A 26,188-nucleotide genomic window follows, 5' to 3' on the forward strand; every position below is an offset into this window, starting at 1 on the left:
GCCCTCTCTCACGGCAGCAGCTTGGGGCCAGGTGAGACGCACCTCTCCGTGGCCACTGCAGCTCCAGCGGGCACAGCCGGGGGAGGGGGTCAGGTCCTCTGGGTGGGGCAAGTCCTGGTTTGTCTGCCCCAGTACTCCCCGGCCAGAGGGAGGAATGCAGCAAACTGGGCAGCTTCCTCTCAGTCCCCGACGAAGGAGAACAGCCAGCAGGGTCCCTGTATGAATGGGGAAGCTTCGCCCTTCCTAAGGGACCCTGGGGAGGGGGAGAGGAGGGGCTGAAGTAGTCCCAGATAGGGGGAGACCCCAGCCAACCCCTTTCACCTGCCTGGTGATTCTGTCTCTTTTCCTGTTCCTGCACCAACTAAGGCCCCAATGGCCAGACTGGGACAGACCAAAGGTCCATCTAGCCCAGTATCCTGTCTGCGGGCAGGTGCCAGCACCAGGTGCCCAGAGGGAGTGAACAAAACAGGGAATCATCACGTGACCCCTCTCCTGTCGCCCATTCCCAGCCCCAGCAAACAGAGGCCAGGGACCCCATCCCTACCCAGCCTGGCTAACAGCCATCGATGGACCTAACCTCCAGGAATGTAGCCAGCTCTTGTTTGAACCCTGCTAAGTCCTGGCGTTCACACCATCCCCCCCTCGCGCCTTTCTGCCCCCTCTCTCCACTGCTCACTCTTATGGCCAGTAAACGCGCTGGCCGTGGCCCCCTGGGCTCCTCTGTTTCGATGGCCCCCTATGCGACCACTTTGCTCTGCAACCGTGAGAGCCGGGCTGACTAGTGGATGGAGCACAAGGCTAGGGGCCAGGAATTTCTCAATTCCAAGCTGGACCCTGCCATCACCGCGTGCCCCAGATCCCCGAAATCGGTGCTGGGTCCCAGGTGTTAACCAGGGCCCTGGAGAAACCCTTTCAGCATTCTCGCCCCCCCGAGACTCGTGGTAGCCACACACGGCCTCAACACACGTCCCTAAAGCGCCCCAGGGAGGATATTCAGTGAGACTGCGCAGAGCCGCATTCGGCAACGGGAACCCAGCACTGGAAATGCACCGTTTCGCCTGGAAGCGCGAAGGTTAAACCACACGCCAGAGCAATCGGCCTGGCACGCTGTACCCATTTCAGGGTCTGTCTCCTCCGGCAGCCCCCAGGTCAAGCAGCAGCTTCTTCCAGAAGCCTCCTCTTTGTCCCCTGCCGGTCACCTCCCGATCCTCAGGGCCACGCTGAGTGCACAACCCCGCCCACTGGGGAGTGTCTATTGTCCAGTCACTGGAGCTCGGATTCTCCCTTGGTGACCTGGGTCTGTTTCAACCAGTTTCTTAAAGACCCAGTCAGCGAGGTGACGCCCACACTGTGCTGGTCCCAGCTAACCCTTTTGCACCACTGCCCAGCAACACAAAGTACAGAGGGAAACTGAGGCAAGGTGCAGCCATAAAAACATCCAGAAAATTCTCACTTTGTAACATCCTGGGCAAGCAGTTATGGGCCAGAGTTCTTAGGTGCTGCTCCATGAGATTCCCATTGGCCTCAGGGGGAGCTGCTGGAGCTCGGCCCCTCTGAAAAGCGGGCTGTTAACCTGCTGGGCCTGAGTTCCTCTGTAAAGCCGCTGGCTGGGGGCCTGCCTCACTGGCTGAGGCTAGCCAGCACGCTGAAGGTGAGGAACGCCAGAGCAGAGCGAGGGAGTCACTGTGCCGCAGGAGGAGGAAAGAGCACGGCTCAGAGCTGTGATACATGGTGTGTGAGGAGCGGAGATGTGGTGGGTGGCAGGTGAAGGTCATGGATACAGAAGATTTACCGAGTGCTGGGAAAGTGCAGGGTGGGTGGCAGCAGAGACAAACGCCGGGGAAGGGGGGAAGGAGGGGAAGCGGCATGTGTGTGGTGAGTCTAGAGCCGTGTTTCCTAATTTTATTTGGCCATGGAAGCCTTTTAAACTTGAAAGAATTTTGCAGAACCCCTAATAACAGTCTTATATTCAGCGCTGAAAAAATAGACTTTGTCCGACGCGGCGCTAGTATATTCGTAGTCAGTCCACCCACGTGATCCACGCTCCCTGACAGTCAGTACGGGGATTTACGGGGGGATATAACAGGCAATCGCGCACTGACTGCGCACACCATGCTGAGTAGCAACATCATCGTCCCCACTCTGGCTAAGCTGGCATTCCACAGGGACACGTATCGTGGCACACACAAATGAAAAAGGTTTCCAATAAAATGCATAAATGTTTACATATGAATTATTATTTTAATTCATAAAGGCTACAGCTAGACTGGCATGATTTTCCGCAAATGCTTTTAACTGAAAAGTTTTTCCATTAAAAGCATTTGCGGAAAAGAGCGTCTAGATTGGCACGGATGCTTTTCCACAAAAACACTTTTTGCGGAAAAGTGTCCGTGCCAATCTAGACGCAGTTTTGCGCAAGAAAGCCCCGATCGCCATTTTCGCCATCGGGGCTTTTTTGCGCAAAACAATACCACGTTGTCTACACTGGCCCTCTTGCGCAAAAGCATATGCGTAAGAGGGCTTTTGCCCGAACGGGAGCAGCATAGTATTTCCACAAGAAGCACTGATTTCTTACATGAGATCGGCAGTGTTCTTGCGGAAATTCAAGCCACCAGTGTAGAGACCTGGCAAGTTTTTCCGCAAAAGCAGTCTAGACGCAGCCAAAATGTTGTTGTAATGGAATTTTCTTGCTGAACTCTTACTTTCCACGCACACCATTTGGGAAACCCTGCTCTAGAGGCTACCGAGAGATGTCCCTGCAGAGGGCGGCCGATGAGCGAGATCAAGGGGCTGAGGGTCTCTCTCTGCATTGGACCGGACCCTCCCAAACTCACCTTCTAGCTTGTCCTGCGCTGCTCTGGGAAGGGGGGAGGGGACTTTGGGGAGCTGACATGGATGCTTTGAGTTAAACAGCAAAAACCGTCTCGCCCACATTTCTTCTCCGGTGCAGCAAACCCTGCCCAGCGGCTGTTGGATAGCACACAGGCTGCAGCAAGGCCAAGTTGGAAACAGCATCAATCAGTCAGCTTTCCACCGATGGGGAGGGAATTTTGCTGCCCTCTTGTGGCAGAAGGATATCGACAATTATCCTTCACCCTTGAGTTCTGGCCTGACAATATAGAGATGGGGTGGGGGACCTAAGGCCCAGGGGCTGGATTTGGCCCTTGGCTTGCCTGCAGGGATTTCCCTATACCCCCCCATGGGGGTGTATACCCCCCTGAATTTCCCAAACACCTCCCCAGTTTTGTGAACTATGGCGCCATACAGCCCACCGTCATCCTCACAGTGTCACCCCTCATCGGCCCTGACACCCCCCCGAATTTCAATTTCTGGGAAGGCTACTGCTTGCCTGGATCCTGTCCCCAAGGCTCAGGGCTCCCCCCAGCATTATGGAGCCCGTGCCCCCATCCCCAACCCTGCCCACCCACCATGGGACAGGAGCACACAAAATTACTAGCCGGGGCTCTCCTAGGCTCTGGTGCGGGGGAGGATCTTTCTCCTTCTGTTGTGGGTCATGTCAGTGAGCATGTTTTTTTTCTCACTTGTGTGCTCCTGTCCCAAGCGACTGATTTTTCTGGGGGTCAACAGCCCCCGACCTAAAAAAGGTTCCCCACCCCCAATATAGAATCATAGAATCATAGAATCATAGAATAATAGGACTGGAAGGGACCTCGAGAGGTCATCGAGTCCAGCCCCCCGCCCTCAAGGCAGGACCAAGCTCCGTCTACACCATCCCTGACAGATGTCTATCTAACCTGTTCTTAAATATCTCCAGAGAGGGAGATTCCACCACCTCCCTTGGCAATTTATTCCAATATTTGACCACCCTGACAGTTAGGAATTTTTTCCTAATGTCCAATCTAAACCTCCCCTGCTGCACTTTAAGCCCATTACTCTTTGTCCTGTCCTCAGAAACCAAGAGGAACAAATTTTCGCCTTCCTCCTTGTGACACCCTTTTAGATATTTGAAAACCGCTATCATGTCCCCCCTTAATCTTCTTTTTTCCAAACTAAAAGAACAAAGGCAATATAGAGCAAAGGCAATAGAGCAGACAGAGTTCTTTGACTCCTTCACCTGAGGCCTCACCAAAGCTTGTTTAGTCCACAAAGTTAATTGCCGTAGATCAGTGTTTCCCAGGTTTACTTGGCCACGGAACCCTTTTAAACTTGAAATAATTTTGTGGAACCCCTAATAACAGTCTCATCTAGGGACATCAGCGCTGAGTAGTGACCTCATCATCCCCACTGTCTGGCTAAGCTGGCTTTCCTCGGGGACACTTATTGTGGAAAACACAAATGAAAATTGTTTTTACTCAAATTCATAAATGCTTAAATATTATTTTTTTTAAACCATAAAATGTTATTGTAACGGAATTTTCTCATGGAGCCCCAGGGTTCCGTGGAACCCCATTTGGGAAACACTGCTGTAAATCAAACCCATGGACTTTAAGGGACTGTCCACACTGCAGAGAAAAAGGGAAGCTGCCACTGTCGATCTTCAGGGTTCGAATTTGCAGGTCCAGTGAAGACACGCCGATTTGAATGGAGAGGGGTGCTTCGTTGGATGCCAGGAGTCCTGTTTCCACGAGGAGTAAGGGAAGTCAAAGGGAGAGTGTTCCCCCTTTGATTTCCTGCAGTGTGGGCAGCACCAAAAGTCGCATTAAGCTACTTTGACTTCAGCTACGCAATTGACGTGGCTGGAGTTGTGCAGCTTACTTCGACTTTGTCCCGTGATGTAGACGTACCCTAAGAGACCAGCACTCACCGGCGAGCTCATAAGGGCTCCAGTCTGTTCCAATTGCAGAAATTCCCAGGAGTGGATGCAGAGCAATCCCAGCAGAAGGCCTTTGCCGCTTGTCCCTTCTGGCTGCATAGCAGGTCTTTTGATTTCCCTTTGGGGCAGGTCTCTGTCCACGTCGCTATATTCTTCCAGCTGTCACACACAGAACCTAAACGTTAAGGGCCATGCTCTGATCCCCATACGCAAACTCACTCACCCCGTCAGCCATGAATACACCAATCAGACAGCTCCAGGAATCGGGAACGATGCAGAAGCTAGGATTGTATCTTATCATAAGGCAGGAAGTGCAGGGGGGTAGGACCCTTCAGGAAAAGCATAGAAGCGGAGCTGGCTATTCCACTGCGCCTCTCCTTCTGAAATGCACAGGAGCTGCCCAGGGCTCTTGTATATTTCAAAGGGAGAGAGGCAGAGAGAATAGCCACCAGCAGGAAGCAAAGCAGTCCCCACTGGTGCGGGTTCCCCTCTGTGCCTCTTCCTTCGAAATGTACAAGAGCTGCAGGCGGCTCTTGTACATGCAAAGGGAGAAGAGCAGCAGTGGGACCAGCGTGAGCCGGACTGTTTCAATCCTTGCTCATGCCATTTCCCTGCTGTCCTCTGCCCCCCATGGAACCGGTGCTGGAGGGGGGGGGACCGACTTTTAAGCCCCTCACTCACCCACCTGCAGTTCCCGAATCACCTGCCCCATCACCTTTGCCTCACCCACCCCCCACCCCCCCACCAACCCATCCCCCACCTCTGCCTCGCCCACTCCCCACCAACCCATCCCCCACTTCTGCCTCGCCCACTCCCCACCCCCACCAACCCATCCCCCACCTCTGCCTCGCCCACCCCCCACTCCCCCACCAACCCATCCCCCACCTCTGCCTCGCCCACTCCCCACCCCCACTAACCCATCCCCCACCTCTGCCTCCCCCACTCCCCACTCCCCCACCAACCCATCCCCCACCTCTGCCTCACCCACTCCCCACCAACCCATCCCCCACCCCCACCAACCCATCCCCCACCTCTGCCTCGCCCACTCCCCACTCCCCCACCAACCCATCCCCCACCTCTGCCTCACCCACTCCCCCACCAACCCATCCCCCACTTCTGCCTCGCCCACTCCCCACTCCCCCACCAACCCATCCCCCACCTCTGCCTCACCCACTCCCCACCAACCCATCCCCCACCCCCACCAACCCATCCCCCACCTCTGCCTCGCCCACTCCCCACTCCCCCACCAACCCATCCCTCACCTCTGCCTCGCCCACCCCCCAGCCCCCCACCAACCCATCCCCCACCTCTGCCTCGCCCACTCCCCACCCCCACCAACCCATCCCCCACCTCTGCCTCGCCCACCCCCCACTCCCCACCAACCCATCCCCCACCTCTGCCTCGCCCACCCCCCACCCCCACCAACCCATCCCCCACCTCTGCCTCGCCCACCCCCCACCCCCACCAACCCATCCCCCACCTCTGCCTCGCCCACCCCCCACTCCCCCACCAACCCATCCCCCACTTCTTCCTCGCCCACTCCCCCACCAACCCATCCCCCACCTCTGCCTCGCCCACCCCCACCAACCCATCCCCCACCTCTGCCTCGCCCACCCCCCACTTCCCCACCAACCCATCCCCCACTTCTTCCTCGCCCACCCCCCACCAACCCATCCCCCACCTCTGCCTCGCCCACCCCCCCACTCCCCCACCAACCCATCCCCCACTTCTTCCTCGCCCACCCCCCACCAACCCATCCCCCACCTCTGCCTTGCCCACCCCCAGCCCCCCACCAACCCATCCCCCACCTCTGCCTCGCCCACTCCCCACCCCCACCAACCCATCCCCCACCTCTGCCTCGCCCACCCCCCACTCCCCACCAACCCATCCCCCACCTCTGCCCCGCCCACCCCCCACCCCCACCAACCCATCCCCCACCTCTGCCTCGCCCACCCCCCACTCCCCACTCCCCACCAACCCATCCCCCACCTCTGCCTCGCCCACCCCCCACTCCCCACTCCCCACCAACCCATCCCCCACCTCTGCCTCGCCCACCCCCCACTCCCCCACCAACCCATCCCCCACTTCTTCCTCGCCCACTCCCCCACCAACCCATCCCCCACCTCTGCCTCGCCCACCCCCCAGCCCTCCCTGTGCCTCTCCCGCCCGCACTAACCCCCCCCCCCCCGCGGACCCGCCCCACCTCCCCCCGCGGGCGGCTCCAGAACCCGGGGCGGGGGGCGCACGCACAATGGGTTCCCATGGCAGCTGCCCGGCCCCGCCCGCGCCAGGCCAGCCCGGCTCAGCGCGGGGCGCCGCGAGCTGCCCCGGGACACGCCGCCCGGCTCGGCCTCAGGTCAGGGCCCCTCCCCCCGCGGCTGCCGGCCGGGCGGGACCCCGGGGGCGGGGCGGGGCGGACCCGCTCGGGGAGTGGTGCAGAGGGGGGAGAGTGCAGCAAGGGGGACCCCCGGAGAGGGGCAGGAAGAGAGGAGTCTGTGGGGAGGGGCATAGAGGGGGGGACCCCTCGAGAGATGGTGCAGCAAGGGGGGAATCCCCAGGGAGAGGTAATGAGAGGGGGGAGGGCAGCAAGGGGGGAATCCCCAGGGAGAGGTAATGAGAGGGGGGAGGGCAGCAAGGGGGGAATCCCCAGGGAGAGGTAATGAGAGGGGGGAGGGCAGCAAGGGGGGAATCCCCAGGGAGAGGTAATGAGAGGGGGGAGGGCAGCAAGGGGGGAATCCCCAGGGAGGGGTAATGAGAGGGGGGAGGGCAGCAAGGGGGGAATCCCCAGGGAGAGATAATGAGAGGGGGGAGGGCAGCAAGGGGGGAATCCCCAGGGAGAGGTAAAGAGAGGGGGGGAGGGCAGCAAGGGGGGAATCCCCAGGGAGAGGTAAAGAGAGGGGGGAGGGCAGCAAGGGGGGAATCCCCAGGGAGGGGTAATGAGAGGGGGGAGGGCAGCAAGGGGGGAATCCCCAGGGAGAGGTAAAGAGAGGGGGGGAGGGCAGCAAGGGGGGAATCCTCAGGGAGAGGTAAAGAGAGGGGGGGAGGGCAGCAAGGGGGGGAATCCCCAGGGAGAGGTAATGAGAGGGGGGGAGGGCAGCAAGGGGGGGAATCCCCAGGGAGAGGTAATGAGAGGGGGGGAGGGCAGCAAGGGGGGAATCCCCAGGGAGGGGTAATGAGAGGGGGGAGGGCAGCAAGGGGGGAATCCCCAGGGAGAGGTAAAGAGAGGGGGGGAGGGCAGCAAGGGGGGAATCCCCAGGGAGAGGTAAAGAGAGGGGGGGAGGGCAGCAAGGGGGGAATCCCCAGGGAGAGATAATGAGAGGGGGGAGGGCAGCAAGGGGGGAATCCCCAGGGAGAGGTAATGAGAGGGGGGGAGGGCAGCAAGGGGGAAATCCCCAGGGAGAGATAATGAGAGGGGGGGAGGGCAGCAAGGGGGAAATCCCCAGGGAGAGGTAATGAGAGGGGGGAGGGCAGCAAGGGGGGGAATCCCCAGGGAGAGGTAAAGAGAGGGGGGGAGGGCAACAAGGGGGGAATCCCCAGGGAGAGGTAAAGAGAGGGGGGAAGGCAGCAAGGGGGGGAATCCCCAGGGAGGGGTAATGAGAGGGGGGAGGGCAGCAAGGGGGGAATCCCCAGGGAGAGATAATGAGAGGGGGGAGGGCAGCAAGGGGGGGAATCCCCAGGGAGGGGTAATGAGAGGGGGGAGGGCAGCAAGGGGGGAATCCCCAGGGAGGGGCAAGGAGAGGGGAGAGAACAGGAAAGGGGGAGTTTGTGGGGAGGGGCAGGGAGGGGGAAGGGCTCCGCAGGTGTGGGGCAGAGAGACTGGAACTGATAGCCCCCCCCCTCCCAGAAGCCAGCACAAAGGCTAAAGGGAGCCCTCAAACAGTGAGGGGGGGGTCCCTTCTCTGAGCACAGAGGGTGAAAGCTCAACAGGCCTGGCTCTCCCCAGCTGGTGGGGGGCAAACCCCAGATAACCTTATTGCCTGTGGTCTCCCCTCCAGCTGGAGCAGCCGCTGGCCCTGGCTTGCCAGAGGCACCCCTCCTTGTCCAGGTGGCTGGCCCCCCGTGACAGTCAGGCTGGGCTCTGCTCTGTCCTACCCATAAAGGAACAATTTCCACTTTCTGGGGTAAAGCAGAAGACACAAAAGCAGAGGCAGTTCAGCGCTACTGGAGCCTGTCCCCCCTATGGCCAGCACCAGCCTCCCGCTAGGCCCCCAGTCAGGGCTGCTGGCTGGAACGGCCCCAGGTTCCTCAGCTTCCTCAGCCTCACTCCCAACAAACGACATCACCCTCCCTGACGAAAGCTGAGCGCCCTGTTGCCGTCTGAATTCACGTCTCCCTCATCCCGCTGCCTCTTCCTTGGGCTCCCCGAACAAAGCAAAAGCCACTTCCACTGGCAACTGCAGCCTGTTGCCACTTTCGGCATCGCCCTGGTTTCACTTTTAGGCCCCAATTCCTGCTATTACTGCATGCCTCTAGGTCCCCACACCTCCATCGAGCCCTGCAGCTGCTTGAAAAGCCTCTCTGGTCCAATGGCACGCAGCAATCATTCCATTCCGCTTTGATTTAGCTTTGCAAAAGCTTGGTTTTCCATCCTCTGAAACAGCAATGAGCAGCCTCCGCTAGAGGGCGGGCCACTTGAGTGGTCCTCCATCACAGTGGGGCCACACGATTGCTGTAAGCAAGGCAGACCCCCGGGATCGGGTGGCTTTGCTCAGTGCGCTGGCGTCCCTAGAACTGGTGGGTTGGGCCCATGGACCATCGCAGCACTTTGATTGGCTGCTGAGGGAGCACATGGCTCCCACGGTCAGCTTTGTGTACAATCAGCCCACACCTCACGGCACGTGCTCTTGCTGAACGCATGTGTCCCTTTAGTGATACCAGTAGCAAGAAAGCCTACATGGACAGAAACCAACAGAATGTGGCCCCTCTGCGTCTGGGCAACAGAAAACAAAACGTCTTATGAGCCATACATAGAACCCTGATGGGCCACGTAAGCCAGTAAGTTTCAGACGGGTAGCCCTGTTAGTCCGTTTTAGTGAAAACGAGGAGTCTTAGGGTACCTTAAAGACTAACATTTATCTGGGCAGAAGCTTTCGTGGGCTTACGCAGTGGACAAAGTGGTAGTCCAACTCACAAATACTTGCACCTAAATAAATGTTAGCTCTTTAAGGGTGCATCTGCACAGCAGGGCTTAACTCGAAATAGGCCACGTAAATTGAGCTACGTCAATTGCATAGCTTATTTTGAAATTGGGAGCCTCTACACAGCACTTATTTCGAAATAGAATAGTGGTAGAGATGTAGCCATGTTAGTCTGGGGTAGCTGAAGCAAAATGCAGGACAATGTAGCACTTTAAAGACTAACAAGATGGTTTATTAGATGATGAGCTTTCGTGGGCCAGACCCATTTCGAAATAGAGCACTCTCCCTCCGACTTCCCTTACTCCTCATACAATGAGGGTTAGAGGAGTGGGAGTAAGAAGTCCTCCAGCTTGACAGTATTTCAACATTATGTCGAAATAACAGCCAGCTGTGTAGACGCGGACTAAGTTATTTTGAAATAATGTTGCTGTGTAGACGTTCCCCTAATATGTCACAGGACCAGTCTTTGCTATGACTTGATAAGCTGCTAGCTCTATAGTACATTTCATACAGTGGTGCCTGTGTGTCAATTATTTCAATTTCCATTGTTTTCCTGCATTATTCTGGTGGGAATAATAAAGTTTAAAAAAATTCACAATGTTTGAATTGACAATATCCTTGAAAAGGCATCCCTGGGAATGAAGGAAATAAGTGTACACAGTGTTGTAGCCATTTTGGTATCAGAGAGACGAGATGAAGGAGGCAGCATCTTTTCTTGGACCAAGCTGTCAGTGCCAAAGACAAGCTTTCTTTCTACACACAGCTCTTCTTTAGGCCTGGGAAAGGTACACCCTGAAAGCTCAACATTTTCTCTCTCACCCCTGGAAGCCGGTCCAATAAAAGGCATTACCTCACTCACCCTGAGAAATAAGTCACACTTTTGCTCTTTTAATCCAGAGATCTGAAAGCACGTTACAAATGTAATTATACCTCATAATATAATGTCCCAGGAGGAAGTTAAGTATTACCAGTCACATTATATAAATGGGGATAATGGGCCACAGATTGCTTCTGTTCTACCCACTAGGTAACGCAGTCTTGTCAGAAAACATGTGAGGAGGAAGAATAAAATATCAGCATTATGCGCTGTAAATACTTTATAATGGCATGGCTGTCAGATGAGTCCCTGAGCACTGTTCTCAGTTTGTATCACTAGCACCTGCTTTGTAGGATTGACGTGTAGCTAGAGCTAGCAAAGCAACATTTTGATATTGAACATTTTCTTTTTCTTCCGTATCCCCGGTGTTCAGTTTTCAAGTCTAAATATGAACATCAACCTGGCACACAAAACAAGCTGCATTCTGGTTCAGTCATTATCACGCTCAGAGAAGATTCAAGAACCGGAATTTAGCCGACCATTCTGTTTTTGATACCTAAGCCATAGATACCTCAACTCAAGTATAATGCAGGCAGGTCTTCCATGGGACCATTGGCTGGGAAGCAGCAGTGTCAAATAGCAACCTCGCCTTGGTCAGTGTAGGAAACAGATCCAGCAAAGGAGACGGAGCAGACGTGGAGTTAGAAAAGGTAGTTTCCATGGTCACATCTCTGACCGGATTAACCATTACTTCATTCACATTTATTTTTCCCGTGTTTTAGGTCATGTTGTTACAGGGAAATGTTTACATGTTTCACCACATGACAACAAATATCATTCATTCTGGGCCATTATAATGCAAATTCAACAAAAGGGGGAAGAGAGAAGGATTTGTCATTGCAAACATTGATTTTCAATAGGTTGCAGGCTGTCAAACAGAAAGGACAGGTGATAGCTCCTCTTTTTACAACTCTATTGAGCTCATACTGGGACTGTCACATTCAGTTCGGACCTCTAGAGTCCCAGAGAGAGATTGATAGATTGGAGGGGTTTTAAAAGAGCAGCTGTCAAGCTGATTTGAAGCAAATGCCCTGCAGCTGCCGCCAAGAAAAACCTGAGACCCGTATGCACGTATAGTTTGGCTAAGCAAATTAAGGGAAGGATGGAAATTTCTTCCGCTATGAGAAGTGTGAATGACCAGCAAGAATGAGGAAAAAGCTGTTTTTTCATACAACACACAGTCACCCGGTAGAACGCTTTGCCAGAGGACGTTGTGAAGGGCAAAACTAGAGTGAGATTAAAAAATAAACGAATTAGTTAAGTTCATGAAGGTAGGTCTATCAACAGCTTTTAGAGAAGGGCAAGGACACAACCCCGTGCTCTGAACGTCCCCAGTTTCTGATTGCTGGGAGCTAAGAGTGGCCAATTGGATGGATCATTTGATAATTGTCCTGTTCTGTTTACTCTCCTAAAGCACCTGGCATTGGCCACTGTTGGAAGACAGGATCCCAGGCTAGACAGACCATTGGTTTGGCCTAGTAGGGCCATTCTGATGTTTTTAACTATTAAATGACGGTACAGTCTCTCAAGGGAAATAGGAGGAGCCCAGTCACTTGGGATATTTAGGGCCAGACTAGACAAAGCATTCAAACATTTGTGCATTGGGAGGGAGGCTGAGTCTCACAGTTCTTATCCCATCTCTAATTTCTAAAAATAATGTATAATGAATGTTAAAGGAGTATAAAGGCAACAGCAGTCACCACCGTGGTACACTCCATACGGGCTGCTTTTCCTTGGATTCTTAAAGTGTTATTGTTGCTTTCCTGCACAGCAACCATGAGTTTTGGGACCATGGATGTGTATTTGAATGAGATCGAGAACAATCTGCAGAGTATCTTGTACAACGAAGAGGAGGACCAGGAGAATGAAACCTGGAAGATGTACATGGAGAGGAAGAGCATCGTGCTGGAGTTCCTCCACTCTGACTTGAACCTCCACCTGCTGAAACGCCACCATAAGCGAATCGAGCTCCTGAAAAAGTGCTCTTATTACATTGAAATCCTGCCCAAGCATCTGGCCCTGGGAGACCAGAACCACCTCATGCTTCCCACCACCATGTTCCAGCTGATTGACCCCTGGCGATTCCAGAGGATGAAGAAGGTGGGAACAGTCCAAACCAAAATCCAGCTGTTGCTCTTAACTGACCTGTTAGAGCAACTGGAACAAGGGCGGGAGGAGCTGGTCCACTTCCTGGAGACCTACGACATGGTAACGTTCCTCGCCAGGTGGGATTTGGTCAAGCAAAAGTTGTCGAATCTGTCTGAGCAGATGGATAATTTCCTCGCCATGCTAGTGCCGGGAAAGCTGCATGTGAAGCACCGTCTGGTGTCGGATGTCGGGGCTACCAAAATCCCACATATTAGGCTGGTTCTGAGCACCAAGATGCCAGTGATGTTCGACCGAAAGGAATCCGTGGCACACGAGGACTGGGTGAGCCTCAGGTGGTTTTTCACAAGTCCACAGTCCCAACCTGAGCAGTACGAGCTCAGGTTTAAGCTCCTGGAGCCCCGAACTCAGCAAGAAAGGATGCAGAGCGGAATCATGCCGGTCACGTCCAACACCTGTGAAATCCGGAACCTGCTGTCCGACAGATCGTACAGATTCGCGGTTAAAAGGGCAGAGACTTACACGCTTGTCTATGAACAGTGGCGCGATTCCATCACATTGAAGACAAAACCTCACCTTGACGAAGACATGGAGAGCCCCGTGGGCGAACCCTGACGGATGAGACCGCAGATGAGAATTTTCTAATTTTATCCATTCAAAAAAGTAAAATTTTCAAAATGTATTTTTAAAGGTTTTTTTACATAAAATGGAACTTGTTCTGTCTCAAATTGTAATTTTATAAAGTGCCTCATATCGATCTTCCGGGCTGAAGACACTACAGTTTAAGAGACAGCAACCCATTCGTGTATTCACCAGGACCCTACTACCCCCCAGTCTTACACCATCTATTGCCATTAAAGGCCACCTGCCCATCCAAGGGAGTAGGCTAGGGAGACTATAGCAGTGAGTAAAAGATCACCACATTGTGTCAGACACAAAACAAAATTTAGACACAGGTTATCCACTGTCCAAGTGGCTTTCTACAAAAAAACAGCTGACCCAGCACTTCTTCTAGTGCAACCTCTCTTCTCATTGCTCTTTCTCTCACTGCTTGTGTTTCTTCCTCACTGCCCATAGTACTCCCTTTATGCACACACTCTCACCCAAATCCCAGTCCCCAACCTCCTTCATCACGGTCCAGTTTCCATTCCCAGGTTCCTCTCACCAGCCTCTGCCCTCTTATTTTCCACCCTCTAGGGATGCTTTACAGTGCAGGGAAAGATCCTTTCTTGACTTAAAGCAGGAAAGAGCAAAATCCCACAAGATCATCCTCTGGAAAACAGTTTCCTCCGCTGAATACTGAGGTTACTGCTCAGTTCCTCTTTTCCCGTCTGTTTCAGTCCAGACTCAGTTCCGTAGAATCCTGTCAACTAAGCAGAGCCCGGATTCTATCCAAGCAAGGAGACACAGAGACCTCAAATGCATCAGAAACAAACATTTTTCATTTAATAAATTCAATCATCTTTACAATTATGGCTTAAATAGGAAACAGGAATGTCAAGGGACTTATTTAAAAACACTGGAAGCAGATAAAAATATTTGTATCCAAAATGTAGTTGTAAAAGCTTTTACCAGTCACATTAGAGACACACACAAAATAACAAAACACAAAAACCCGTTACATTTAAGGTGCCTTAATTTGCATTTCATGACATGTAATGTTTTATTTCCATCGAAAAACTGATTTATTGCAGTAAATCGGTCTGTACACGGCTCTGCAGCTCCTCCAGACCTGCCCAGTGCGCCCGGACCTGCTCCAACTGGAGCCAAAGAGAATTCTTCTATTGGTTTCGCTGGGATCAAGAGCAGACCCAGGGGAGATGGCTAAACATTAAAACTACTCAATCCGATTGACACCTGAGATGCTGTTTGCGCTGCATGCAGATCACCTTTCCTGAACTCACATAGGGTCAAATTCTGGCTAATGCTGGGGAAGGTGATTCTATCCTCTTGCAGGGACATGTCCCACCAAGCCAGTTTTCACAAGTGCCTGTCTTCTGGCTGAGAATCAGACAGCCCCTCCCCCCGTCCACTAATTCCTGCAGAGGAGTGGGGGTAGAGAGGGTGCTCTGCTTAGATTGGGGTACTATCTCTTAGGGGACTCGGGACTAGCCTGGACACCTTTCAGCCCAAATCGCAACCCTCGTGCTGTTCTTTGGGCACGCCCCTCTGGTCACTTGGAGTTCATGCTAAAAGGACGTATGCCCCCCAATCTCACGTTTCCCCGTCACAGTCTCTCCTGGACACCACGCGGGGCTCCTATTTTACCATCTGCAAGCCTTGATTTATCCAAGATGCGGTGCTGCTTGTGATGCGGCTGGCACACCGTCATGCCAGACACGCCCCACTGGAATTCCAGCATGGGTTCCCCTCCCCCGTAATAATAATAAAAACGATTTGCCTTATGTCAACAAGTTTTAGGTAAAAATCCTGCCGTCATAACCGACTGACATCTCCCTGTGCACATCACTGGACTCCATTTAATGAGTCTTCTCCATTTTAACTTTTATGATCCTGTATATCCATAAGCACAAGACAATATCCATAACACACCACTCAGGGACACAAAACATCACGTGAATTGCACTTCCTGCTACGCCCTGGCTACTGAGGCTGCGTGATCAATGACGCAGTTACCTATTTACAACGTCCCTGCAGCCTGCCGGGATCTCACTGTGGCCTGTCGGCTGTAGGGCAGTGCTTTGTACACACACATTCTGAGGCCTAGCTCCTGCAGAACCAGAGTCCTGAGAGGAGCTGCTGATACCAGGTAACAGTGACTGATCACCATACCTCACTCTGGATTTTACTTCACAAGGTGCAGTAGTTTGGTGGTGGTGGTGGTGGGGGGGGGGTTATATATAAAAAAGTGGAAAATGGTCCAGCAAAAGGTAACCCAGCTAAATAACGCTCTGCAGGATCAAACCAAGCCCCTACAGTGCATCTGATTTGCATCTCATTTATACCAGTTGTCCACTGCTTTAACCTGCATTCTTTTCATGAAAAAACTCCAGATTTATGCTAGGAGGATGAAGCTCACTGTGTTTAAAAGGGACCACAGTCAGGCCTGGTCTACACTAGACCAGGAAGGTCGGCTTAAGGTACGCAACTCCAGCTGTGCAAAACATGTAGCTGGAGTCAGCTTACCTTACGCCGAGCCGTGGCTGTGTCCACAGAGCGGGAGGCCAACGGGAGAGAGCACTCCCATTGGCTTCCCTCCCTCCTTGCAGGAGGGGTACCAGACGCTGACAGCAGCTGCCTTCAGCATTTGATTTACGGGTCTGTCCTAGACCTGCTAAATCGAACGCTAGATCGTCCTCCGAAGCGTCGATCTTCTTGTAACCACAGACGTGCCCGTCGTGTGTTAGCTAGGCCCTGTTCTAGCTGTAGGGGTGTGCGCACCACACTGATGTGTTTTACTTAAGGGTTCCAATACGGTCTTTCCCCCATTCCTTTCCCTGGTGCATGAAGTGATCCCTGGACAGTTTATCCCGGACTTGTACAAACACTTTGTTTGCAAAAACAAGGCCCGCTTGGAATCCTTGAGATAAGAGGCTTCAGTGTGGGACAGCTGTCAGGCCCAAGAAATCATGCATTCTCGGCCCGTGGCACATGATATTTAGTCTCCTGAGAGCTGTAATACTTTGGTTGCTGGCGCAGCGTGAGGCCGGGTACTGTTACTGGCCTGTGATATAACAAGAGGTCAATCCGGATGAGTCGGGGATCCCAGATGGCCTCACATTCTAGGACCAGCCTTTCCCTGTGCGAGGAAACCTTCTACATTCTTTCCTCAGAGAGGGACGCACACCCATGTGCTGCAGTATTAGGAGAGCAGATGTGCGTGTTCTCGGATACCGATACCCAAGGCTAGGGGAGGCAGGAGAGCAAGGATCTGTCCTTTCTTTGGCTGCACATGAGTCAAACTGAACAGGAAGGGTCAAAGCACTCCAATTCCACAGGTCAACAGATACACCAGTGAGGGCAGTAGGCCCGCCTTGTTTTTGTTGGATGCAAAAATGCTGCAACGGCAGCTTGGCTCAGTCTTCCACAGACGTCTATCGGCAGGTGTCCGTGTGTGGTCTCAGGAAATGTGGAGGCAAGCCCACATATACTCCGAACTGGAATAAGGAGATAAAGGCTCCAGCTCCCCATACATCCCATAGGTACGGAAGCAGCTGCAGCTTCCAAGGCTCAGTGCGGCGTGCCATTTCGTTACTACACGCACAGTCCCAAAGGACTTCTTGGGAAAAACATCATCCCTGTTCCCGTCAGCCTCCTGTCTTCTAAGGATTGTCACCTCTTCCAGTTCACAACAACTGGGCTATTTTAAAAACAGACACACCCACCTACCACAGAACCGACGCTGTTAGCGAATGTACGGGCCACAGATTGTGAAGCAAAGTTCACGGAACTAAAAGTCAATAAGTTAAAAGCAGCTTTTTCTTTTTTTAAAGAAAAGAGAGAGAAAAAAACATTTTTTACAAGAGGAAACATTTTCAAGTCAAACTAGGCGGGCAGTTTAAAAATCTCTTTACAATGTCCAAATCTGCTGATAGAGGCTGTTTTTCTCGTTCACTTGCATACAGCTCCCAACAGCCTCCTTTACATGAAGAGACAATGAGTCTATTTATAAAAATACTTGGCCTTGGCTAAGTGATATTTACCAGTTCTGAAAGGCCACAAATATTTCATGTTCCAGGTCTTCTTTTGGGCTGGGGCATTTTTGTTTTGTTCCCTTGCCCCATTTCTTCCTTCATTTAAAGTAAAACCCAAATGGGGTTTTCTGCTTTGAGAAGTGAGACAGCCCGAATAGGTCCCTGGCCTCGGATTTAGCTTTAATGGTAGCACTCGGCAGGTTTGGTCATGGTCTGGCACATCACGGCTCGGACCGTCAGTCTGTCGCATGCCGTCGTGCGGCTCCTGAGGAAGTAGAAATAGTTGGTCCCCAAAGAACAGCTGCTCTCACAAAAAGGCAGGCTGAGAATTTCACAGAGGAACTCTTGGTTTCCACCAAAAAAGCACAATCGCCACCCGTCTCCGTCGGCTTCCTCAGCTTTTTGGTTTGCAAATGCTGAATGTTTTGACCCAAGGTTGCCTTTTTTTTTTTTTTTTAAATGAAAAGTAAGTGGTCAACAGACAAAGAAAGTGCAGCTGCCAATCCCTGGTGCATTTTGTACAGTGGTACATGCTTGATGGGCGGAAAAGAGGTTTGTTCCCTGATGGGCCCAATCAAACATTTTGGGCAGGGACCGGTTTATCCAGTTGTGATCCATTCCCATCAGCGCAGGGCTGACTTCTTCCGAACCTGAATGTCTTGAGCGAAAGTGTAGCATCCCGCATGCCTGTAATGCTCCAGCAGTCGTCTCCACAGAGGGTTACATTCCAGGAGGTAACGGTTTCCTGTTAGCAGAAGGGAAAAAAGAGTGAGTGGAAAGGGCTTAAAGTTCCCATCCCAGACCGAGGAACATCTGGGAGACCCATGTCTAGAACCTCTGGGCCTACAGGAGAAAGCCATTTCCTTTAGCCCCGAAGTCCCCAGGCAGGGCCCTAACACAGCCTGTTCTCGCCACTGCCACGTCACGGCAAACGCTAGGGATGGAAGCGACTAGCATATGCTGATCGAGTAGTGACTCGACTAGTAGCCTTCCCCCCGCCCCCCGGCTGCCTCTATCAGAGCAAGGGAGCAGGAGCATCTCCGTGGGGAGCAGGGGAGGCAGAGGCGCAGTGGGGGGACCGGGCGTGAGCAGGTAGTCCCATAGGCTGCGCCTCTGCTTTTTAAATGTATTAAAAGCCGCCATTTAAAAGGCAGAGGCACAGCGGGACCTGGAACTGCAGCTGTGCAGTTTCCCCATCGACTTCTCGATTAGCTGATGAAATGCAATTTACCATCCCTAGTAAACGTAGCCTGGTGTCTGTCCATGTGACCAACAGAGAAATAGCAACAGGTCCAGTTCTGCTGGACTAGTGTCAGCATGCGCGCAAAGAAAGAATGATCAAGCCCAGAGAAACAAGGTAATGCACGCAGAACATGTGTTACCAACATGCAAGACCCAGGGATGACCAATGCTTTCAACTCGGAGGGGTAGTTCCAACACATGGGCTGGTTCCTGGCCACTCCAAATTTCAAAATCATTGTCATTGTAAAGGATAGAAAAATGAAATAAGACCATCTTTTGCCTCTAAGTTTGAATCTTTTGTTTCTACGTTTGAAAATGATAAGGGGTTTGGAAAGGGTCCCATATGAAGAGAGATTAAAAAGAGGGGGATTTTTCAGCTTAGAAAGGGGGGAGGGTAGGATAGAGGTCTATAAAAGCATGACTGGTGTGGGAAAAGTGAATAAGGAAAATGTATTTACTTGTTCCCATAACCTAAGAACTAGGGGTCACCACATGAAATGAATAGGTAGCAGAGGTTTAAAGCAAACAAAAGGAAGTTTTTCTTCATGCAGCGCACAGTCAACCTGTGGAACTCCTCGCCAGAGGATGTTGTGAAGACCAGGACTTGAACAGGGTTCAAAAAAGAACTAGATACATTCATGGAGGTTAGCTCCATCAATGGCTATTGGCCAGGCTGGGCAGGGATGGTGCCCTGGCCTTTATATGTCAGAGGCTGGAAATGGATGGCAGGATCACGTGAGGATTCCCTGTTGTGTTCACTCCCTCTGGGGCGCCTGCCATTGGCCACTGTTGGCTAACTGGACCATTGGTCTCACCCAATATGGCCGCTCTCATGTTTTTATCCCCCTTCCTTCTATGGCGTTTCCTCTCCCACCCTTAGTCCAGGCCTCTTCCCGGCATACTCACCTATAATGCAGAGCCCCTCCTGAGCCCGAGTGATGGCGACATTGACCTGGTTTGGGTCAGTAACAAACCCAAGGTTCTTCTTCTGCCAGCTTTTGGTGGGTCTCCTGTCGATATCTGACCGAGCGCAGGAGCGCACGGTGGACAGGATCACATACTTCCATTCGCTCCCTAGACAGAAGGAACGGCACCCGTTTTACTGATGGGAAAATGATCAGTGTTTCCAGGGCTGCAGGTAGGTTTCCCTTCTCGAATAACATCCATTCCTCTACAGGGAAAATATAGCAACCTACAGCTGTGTCCCTCCAGCGCTTGGAGCCATTCCTCCATCCCACAATCGTTTGTAGGACAGCAGCTGTCCTACCGCTGAGCCCTTTGTTGACAGCTCGGTTAGCACCCCCAATGGGGTCTCTGGGCATCATTCACCCCTTGCTCGGGTTCAACAGCTGGTTCCAGCCAGGTGGCTGGCTCCCTGGGACACAGACTTGAGGGGTTCTTTAAGTAGGTGGCTCTAGGGCTCCCCTCGCCGGCTGAAGCGAGCCCTGGGACTGTGTGGGGCAAGGCTGGGGGAGGAGGGCCACGTCTCGCTCCCCGCCAGCTGGAAAACGCCGCCGTCGAACTCTGCCCACCCCCCCCCCCCCCCCCGACGGGCCTCACCTTGGCTTTTCGTGATGGTGCACACGGTCATCCCGCGGATCCCCTGCTGGGCGAGACGCTTGTTAATCTCCGACACCTGGGCGCTGTACGGGCTCAGGATGGCGATGCCCGCTGGCAGGATGGTGCCTCCCAGGGTCAGCTGCTTTGCGATCCTCACCTGAGGGGACATACCACATGAGCGGCTTGTTTGAGGGGGGGAACAGCCAGCGTTGCCCTCGGTCCACACACGAGGGAATGGCAGGACAGGGGCAGAGGGGAACAGGCGTCCCCAGCTTCAGACTGGGAGGAGAGGAGAGGAGAGGAGACTCCCTCCAGCTTCGGACCATCCAATGGATATCCCACCCAGGGATGCATTCCGGCTGCCGTCCTGGTACCTGAAGCCCATCCCTTCCTCAACCTCTGCCCACCAGGCCCAGACAGCCAGGAAGTGAAGGAAGAAGATGGGGGCGAGCCAGTCGTGGGCTGCAAGGCCAGAGATTTTAATGTGAACGCAAGAAAACTCAACCTGGCTTTCCTAGGGCTACCCACACCTGTCCTGGAGCTGAGCCAGGCACAGCACAGCTCTTGGCTGAAAACGCCATGTCAACCGGGAAGCAGGGGTAAAAAACAGCTGCAGGACGATCGCATCTTTGCTCTGTGCTGGTAGCCGCATGAACTAGACGGGAGCGAGAGGCCGAGACGTGCCTTCGCTCGCTGCCGCACCAACAAGACCCTACCTCTCAGAACTAGAGCCGGGTATTTCAGCACATCCTCACTGGGGCCCAGAGCAGCCCAGAGCTGTGCGAGCCATGGCGATGTGTGAAGCAGGGTGCTCAACCTTTTGGGCCCGCAGCCCCCCCTCCTCAACACAGACCTTCCCACGGACCACCCGCCAACCACCCATGATGGCGCAATAGGAAAGGGCCAAGCGTGGGAGGTCTGGGTGGGAGGGAGGGCATCAGAGCAGGCTGGGGGTACGGGGTCTTGGTGAGAGGAGGGGGCGCGAGGGGGATGAGGGTGCAGGGTCTGGACATGAGGGGGATGGAGGGCGTTTACCTGGCTCCGTGCCTCCCGCCACTCCCAGGCACCGCCCCTGCAGCTCCCATTGGCCATAATTCTGACCAATGGGAGCAGCGGGAAAAGCCTCCAGGCAAGCAGTTTCCGGCACTGCTGTTCCACCAGCCAGGGGAGGGGGAGCTGCAGTGCATGGAGCCACTTCCTTCCCCCACCTGCTGGCTCCGGACTACAAGGCTCTCCCCAACCTGCCCTCCGGCAGCAGGACGCCAGTGCTGGTGCTCCAACCTCGTGGGGAGGAGGGAATCGGAGCACCAGCACGGGCTCCCCAATGCGGGGGAGTGGTGGGCTGGATGGTCTCAGATTCCCCAGGAGCTCCCGTTGGCTCCAGCTCCTCCCACGGGGCTCCAAGGAGGCTGACCAGTCACGGGGGCCGATCTGTTCCTGGCCAGGAGGGCAGGGAAGACCCATCTACGCTCAGTGCTCCCCCTGCTGCTGCTAGCTGCGCCTGGCTAAGAGGGTAGGGACGCAGCCGGGTATTTCACAGCAGCTGATCTACACAAAGACGGTCTCTCGCCTGCTGGCAGGCGGGGCCAGAGCTCGCTGGTGCTGAGGAAGGCAAGAAGGGTGAGACTCCGGCAGCGTTTTCTCAGCGCAGACTGATCGCAGGTCTAAGACAAAAAGTGACGCCCTGTCAGCCCCCCCGAGATGGGGCGAGAAGGTCCGGCACGGAGAGAGCCGTGCCGTGTCAATGGACGTACGGGATCTTGCGCATCTCTTCGCAGTCCCTTCCAACGACCCAACGGCAGTGGGGCTGTACTGCCGGCTCACCGCCGACCACGTTCACAGCTGATTGGCTCAAGACCGTTTCTGGACGGACAACTATTCAATGGGACCCACCCAGCGAGCAGACAACGCCAGAGGCAAAACAATACGTCCCTAAATCCACGGGCGCCCTCCTTGCCCCCTGGCCAAAGGCCATCTCGCTCCTTACCGCCTGCTCCACTTCTTCTAGGTTAGCCTTGGAATTCTCGTTTCCTTCCTCGGTGGAGACCATCAGGCTCTGCTCCTTCCCCTCGATGTGCCCGAAGAGGATTGGGCAGCTTCTGCCCTGGTGTTCGAGGGCGCTGCTCGGGCGTCTAAGCTCAGGGGAGGTCATCAGCTTACTTTTGTAAAACTCCTGGGACGGGAACCTGCAGATCTCCCTTTGCTGGCAGATCAAAAGGAGAGAACCTCGCGTGAATATCAAACATAACGGCTCTGGGTCAAACAGGCTTCCCATCCATTTTTCAAGCCACGGCTCTTCATACAACAAGCCGTGCTCACCCGTAATAGTCTCCACAATGCTGATACCCCCCAATGAAAAGGGCAAGAAATTCAGCGCCATCTGTATGCAGAGACACAAGCTTCTTTTCTGAGGGTAGGTCTAGACTACAGCTTTTTCTGATTCTTTTGTCGGAAGAGGCTTTCCCGACATTTGGCCCCTCTAGACTGGGCCAAATGTCGGAAAAAACCCTCTTTTGGAAGCCCCCTTCTTCCTTGTAGAAGGAAGAATACAGGAGCTTCTGAAAGGGCGTCTGCTCTATTGCAAAAAAAAAAGTGGAAGAGCAAACACGTTCCCTGGACGCAGAAGAGTTCTTCCGGGAGGTATCCCGGGAAAACTGTGACGTCTAACCATACCCGAACTGATGGCTCACCAGAACAGAAGCACACGACTCACCTTGTGCAAGTGTAACCCACACACCTAGGCTATGTCTAAACTGGCGGGTTGTTTTGCAGAAGAGGCTCTTGCACCAGAAGGAGCTGTCTACACTGCCCCTTCTTGCGCAAGAAAAACCCTCTTGCACAATGCTGCTACGCTGATTATTTTCAGGAATAACAGGATTGCGCAAGAGGGTTTTTCTTGCGCAAGAAGGGGCAGTGTAGACAGCTCCTTCTGGCGCAAGAGCCTCTTCCGCAAAAATGGCGGCTCATTAGGTATGCAAATGAGGCTTGGCAATATTCCATGCTTAGCCTCATTTGCATACTTCTGGCGCAACAACCTGCCAGTGTAGACATAACCGTAGTGTGGTTACTGAGCAATGCAATGTACCTAGACCACAGCAACAGCTAACATCAAGAGACCTCTACGGCGCAGGCTGGGAACCAGCTGGCTTCTAGCTCAGAGGGTAGAGGCACCTATATTCCACTTCAGAGGTTCCCAGGTTCAAATGCTAGTCACAACAGCTCGTTTCCCAGGAGAGATGAAAAATCCCATTTCATCAGTTTAAACGTTAAGTTTAATGGGTTAACCATTTAATGGAAGCCAGCAGGGCCCACAGGCCAGGCTGGAGCGCTCCGTGCCCATGATGCAACAGGCCCGTCATTCTGCAGTCTGCTCCAGCTGGGCTGGGGTTACCACCCCACGGGCAGGGAACAACCCCGGCCAGGCCAGCCAGTAACAATCACCCAGTTAGGGTGATCCTTACTGGTTAGCCACTGACATCCCTACTACCCAGCCCTTGACTTGTGTGTTCCTATATCAATCCCAATTCCAAAATCAGAGGCCACCCCAAATTTTGCCCCTCTGCTGTTTACAGCGCAGCCAATGTTTTACAGAAAAGCCCCGGGAAGGCAGCGCCGGCTCCCACAGCTGGCCTGGGTCACCTAGATCAGCACTCGTGCCTTCGAGAAGGCAGCGATTCCTGAACCCACTACTCAAGGCGGCGACTGCTAATTAATTCATCCAGGGCCGTCGTCCCATAGCCCACGTCACAAGGGAGGCCGGATCAGGTGAGCACAATGGTCCATTCCGGCATTGTGATCCGTGAATGATTTGCATCAGGACAGCACCCGAAGGCCCAAGTCAGAATTGGGGCTCTTGCTGTGCAAGGCACAGTGGGGCAGGGACCGTTGTGCCCTATGGGATTACAAATGACACGCCAACCCATGGGCGTAGGGAACAAATAGGGAGATGCAGGAGGTATCAGCGACAGGAATGTGGATTTACACTGGCTAACAATATGCCAATGGAAATCCACAGTATCAGGGATGATCTAGACCAGTGGTCCTCAACCTTTTGGGGCTGCCGGGCACCTGGGGGCGGGGCCACGCATGCTCCACGCGCCTGGGGCGCAAGAACGGCTTGGGCCGGCCCTGATCATTCGGCGGGTGCACAGAAATGCCCCAGCGGGCGCCATGGTGCCCAAGGGCACCACGTTGGGGACCACTGATTTCTAGACGGTGCTTGGTCCTGCCAGGTGGGCAGCGGACTGGACTCTCGAGGTCCCTTCCAGTTCTAGGATTCTATGCCAGTCAGGTCGACTAAAGGGTTAAGCGAAACTCATCAGCAAGCCCCATGGTTCTGCACCTCCCCATTATCAGCTGGCATTTCGGCCAACTTACTGGGGAAGCTGAGAAAACCACGTGCAGGAAGCTCCCCTGCAGCGGCAGGTGCCGTGCCCTGACAAAAGAAACACCTAGGAGGGCTCCCCTGAAGATCAATACTCTCCGGCTTAGCAGAGGATCATCATTTCCTATCCTGGGCAGAGCAGTCACGGCAGAATTGCCGCGTCCCGACGGGCTGGGCACGCCAGCGGCACATCCCATGGTGGGAGGGAAGAGGGGAGGGGGAAGACCGCCCGGAGACTCCTACCATGCGGTACTGCGTGTCCAGCATGAGGGCCTGGTCCCGATACCGCTCAAAGAGGGACGTCTCCATGCCAAGGTTCTTGCAGAAATCGTTCTGCACCACGGGCCGCAGCTGCTTATGGTCCCCGAGCAAAATAACCTAGAAAAGACGGAGTGAACTCGCTGGGTTCTCCGCCTCCCCCACCCTGCTCCTTCCGGTTGCCTCGATGGAGGAGGGTATGGGCAGTCCATTAGGGCAGCCCCTAGCAACCTCACTCAGGGATCAGGGCCCCCCAAAGAACCGGGCTCCTGCTTACAGTCCGGGCATGGTTTGCCATTCAAGGCCCTCCATTGAGTGACACCCTGCCAGAGCCTCCGTTCCGTTCTCCCAGGGCCAGGCGGGTCAGTGTCCCAGGCACAGCCTGGCTCGCCACACGCAAAGGGTCTATCCCGGGGAGCAAGTTTCCAGCTTGCAGTGACACGTCTCTTCCAGGGAATGCCAAGAGCGCGTCCCCCTCGTCCATCCACGTGCCCCCCTCAGCGCCGAGGGGGCTTGTAGGAGAGCCACGCCACATATGGGTCTGAGCGACTGCACGTGTGGGGCTGAAGTGCGACGTCTAGGGCAAGCCAGCGAGTGTGTGGACCGGCTTCATACCGCAGCCAGCCCCCTCGTCACAGACCCCTTCAGTGTGTGTGTTTAGACCCCCTACTGGCTTGTGTGCGCACAATGTACTTGGGATGGGCAGGCCCACCGATGGGGGGAGCCAACTACCCCAGGCCCGGCAATTCAAAAGGGCCTGGACTTCCCAGCCACTACTGCTGCTACTGCTGCAGCATCCAGACCCCTGGGCCCTTTAAAACCACAGGAGCCCCATGCGGCACGCTCTGGGCGGCGCGGAGGGTAGCCCCAGCTCCGCCCCTTCCACTGGAGGCCCCGCCCCTTCCAGGGTGTGAAGCCCCTTGTGGAGTAGTGGGGGGCTGTCTGCTCTGTGACCCGGTGTCTCCCCCCCCCCCCCCTCCGTGCTGTAATGTGATTCCCATTGACTCATCCAAACGTGGATTAACCAGACACCTGGGCCCAGCCTCCCAGGGAGAGAGACAAAGGGAGGAGGGTGGAGACCAGCACTGGGCTGGGGGGTAGGGCCGGGGGGGGGGGAGGCAGTTGCTGTCTGGGAAGCATGGAGAGAACAGGCTAAGCTGGGGGCGAGGGGTGATGGACCCTAACCCTAGGGCC

At 54.2% G+C, this 26,188-nt stretch overlaps 2 protein-coding genes and 1 long non-coding RNA gene across 4 annotated transcripts in view; 1 reads left to right on the top strand and 2 right to left on the bottom strand.

Annotated features, from left to right (window-relative positions):
• Positions 1-4,315: 4,315 nt before the first annotated feature.
• Positions 4,316-7,145, bottom strand: LOC142818829 (uncharacterized). The gene is made up of 3 exons (XR_012896468.1): positions 7,025-7,145; positions 4,766-4,933; positions 4,316-4,576 (listed from the first exon to the last, which is right to left on the bottom strand). It is a non-coding gene; the product is annotated as an uncharacterized LOC142818829 (long non-coding RNA).
• Positions 7,026-13,617, top strand: FNDC11 (fibronectin type III domain containing 11). The gene is given in 3 exon segments (XM_075900933.1): positions 7,026-7,044; positions 7,047-7,130; positions 12,561-13,617. Coding segments are annotated over 3 exon segments (1,053 nt in total). The 3' UTR covers positions 13,511-13,617.
• A 698-nt stretch (positions 13,618-14,315) lies between these two features.
• Positions 14,316-26,188, bottom strand: part of HELZ2 (helicase with zinc finger 2) — a 54,436-nt gene continuing 42,563 nt past the window's right edge. For both annotated transcript variants that reach the window (XM_075900930.1, XM_075900931.1), the window contains exons 16-20: positions 24,980-25,114; positions 22,340-22,555; positions 20,353-20,509; positions 19,699-19,866; positions 14,316-18,295 (exon numbers count right to left, since the gene is read on the bottom strand). In XM_075900930.1, the coding sequence (XP_075757045.1) occupies positions 18,174-18,295; positions 19,699-19,866; positions 20,353-20,509; positions 22,340-22,555; positions 24,980-25,114 (798 nt within the window). In that variant the 3' untranslated portion in view covers positions 14,316-18,173. The remainder of the gene's footprint in view (positions 18,296-19,698; positions 19,867-20,352; positions 20,510-22,339; positions 22,556-24,979; positions 25,115-26,188) is intronic.

This window comes from Pelodiscus sinensis, chromosome 18, assembly GCF_049634645.1.
Source record: "Pelodiscus sinensis isolate JC-2024 chromosome 18, ASM4963464v1, whole genome shotgun sequence".
Lineage (NCBI taxonomy): Eukaryota > Metazoa > Chordata > Testudines > Trionychidae > Pelodiscus > Pelodiscus sinensis.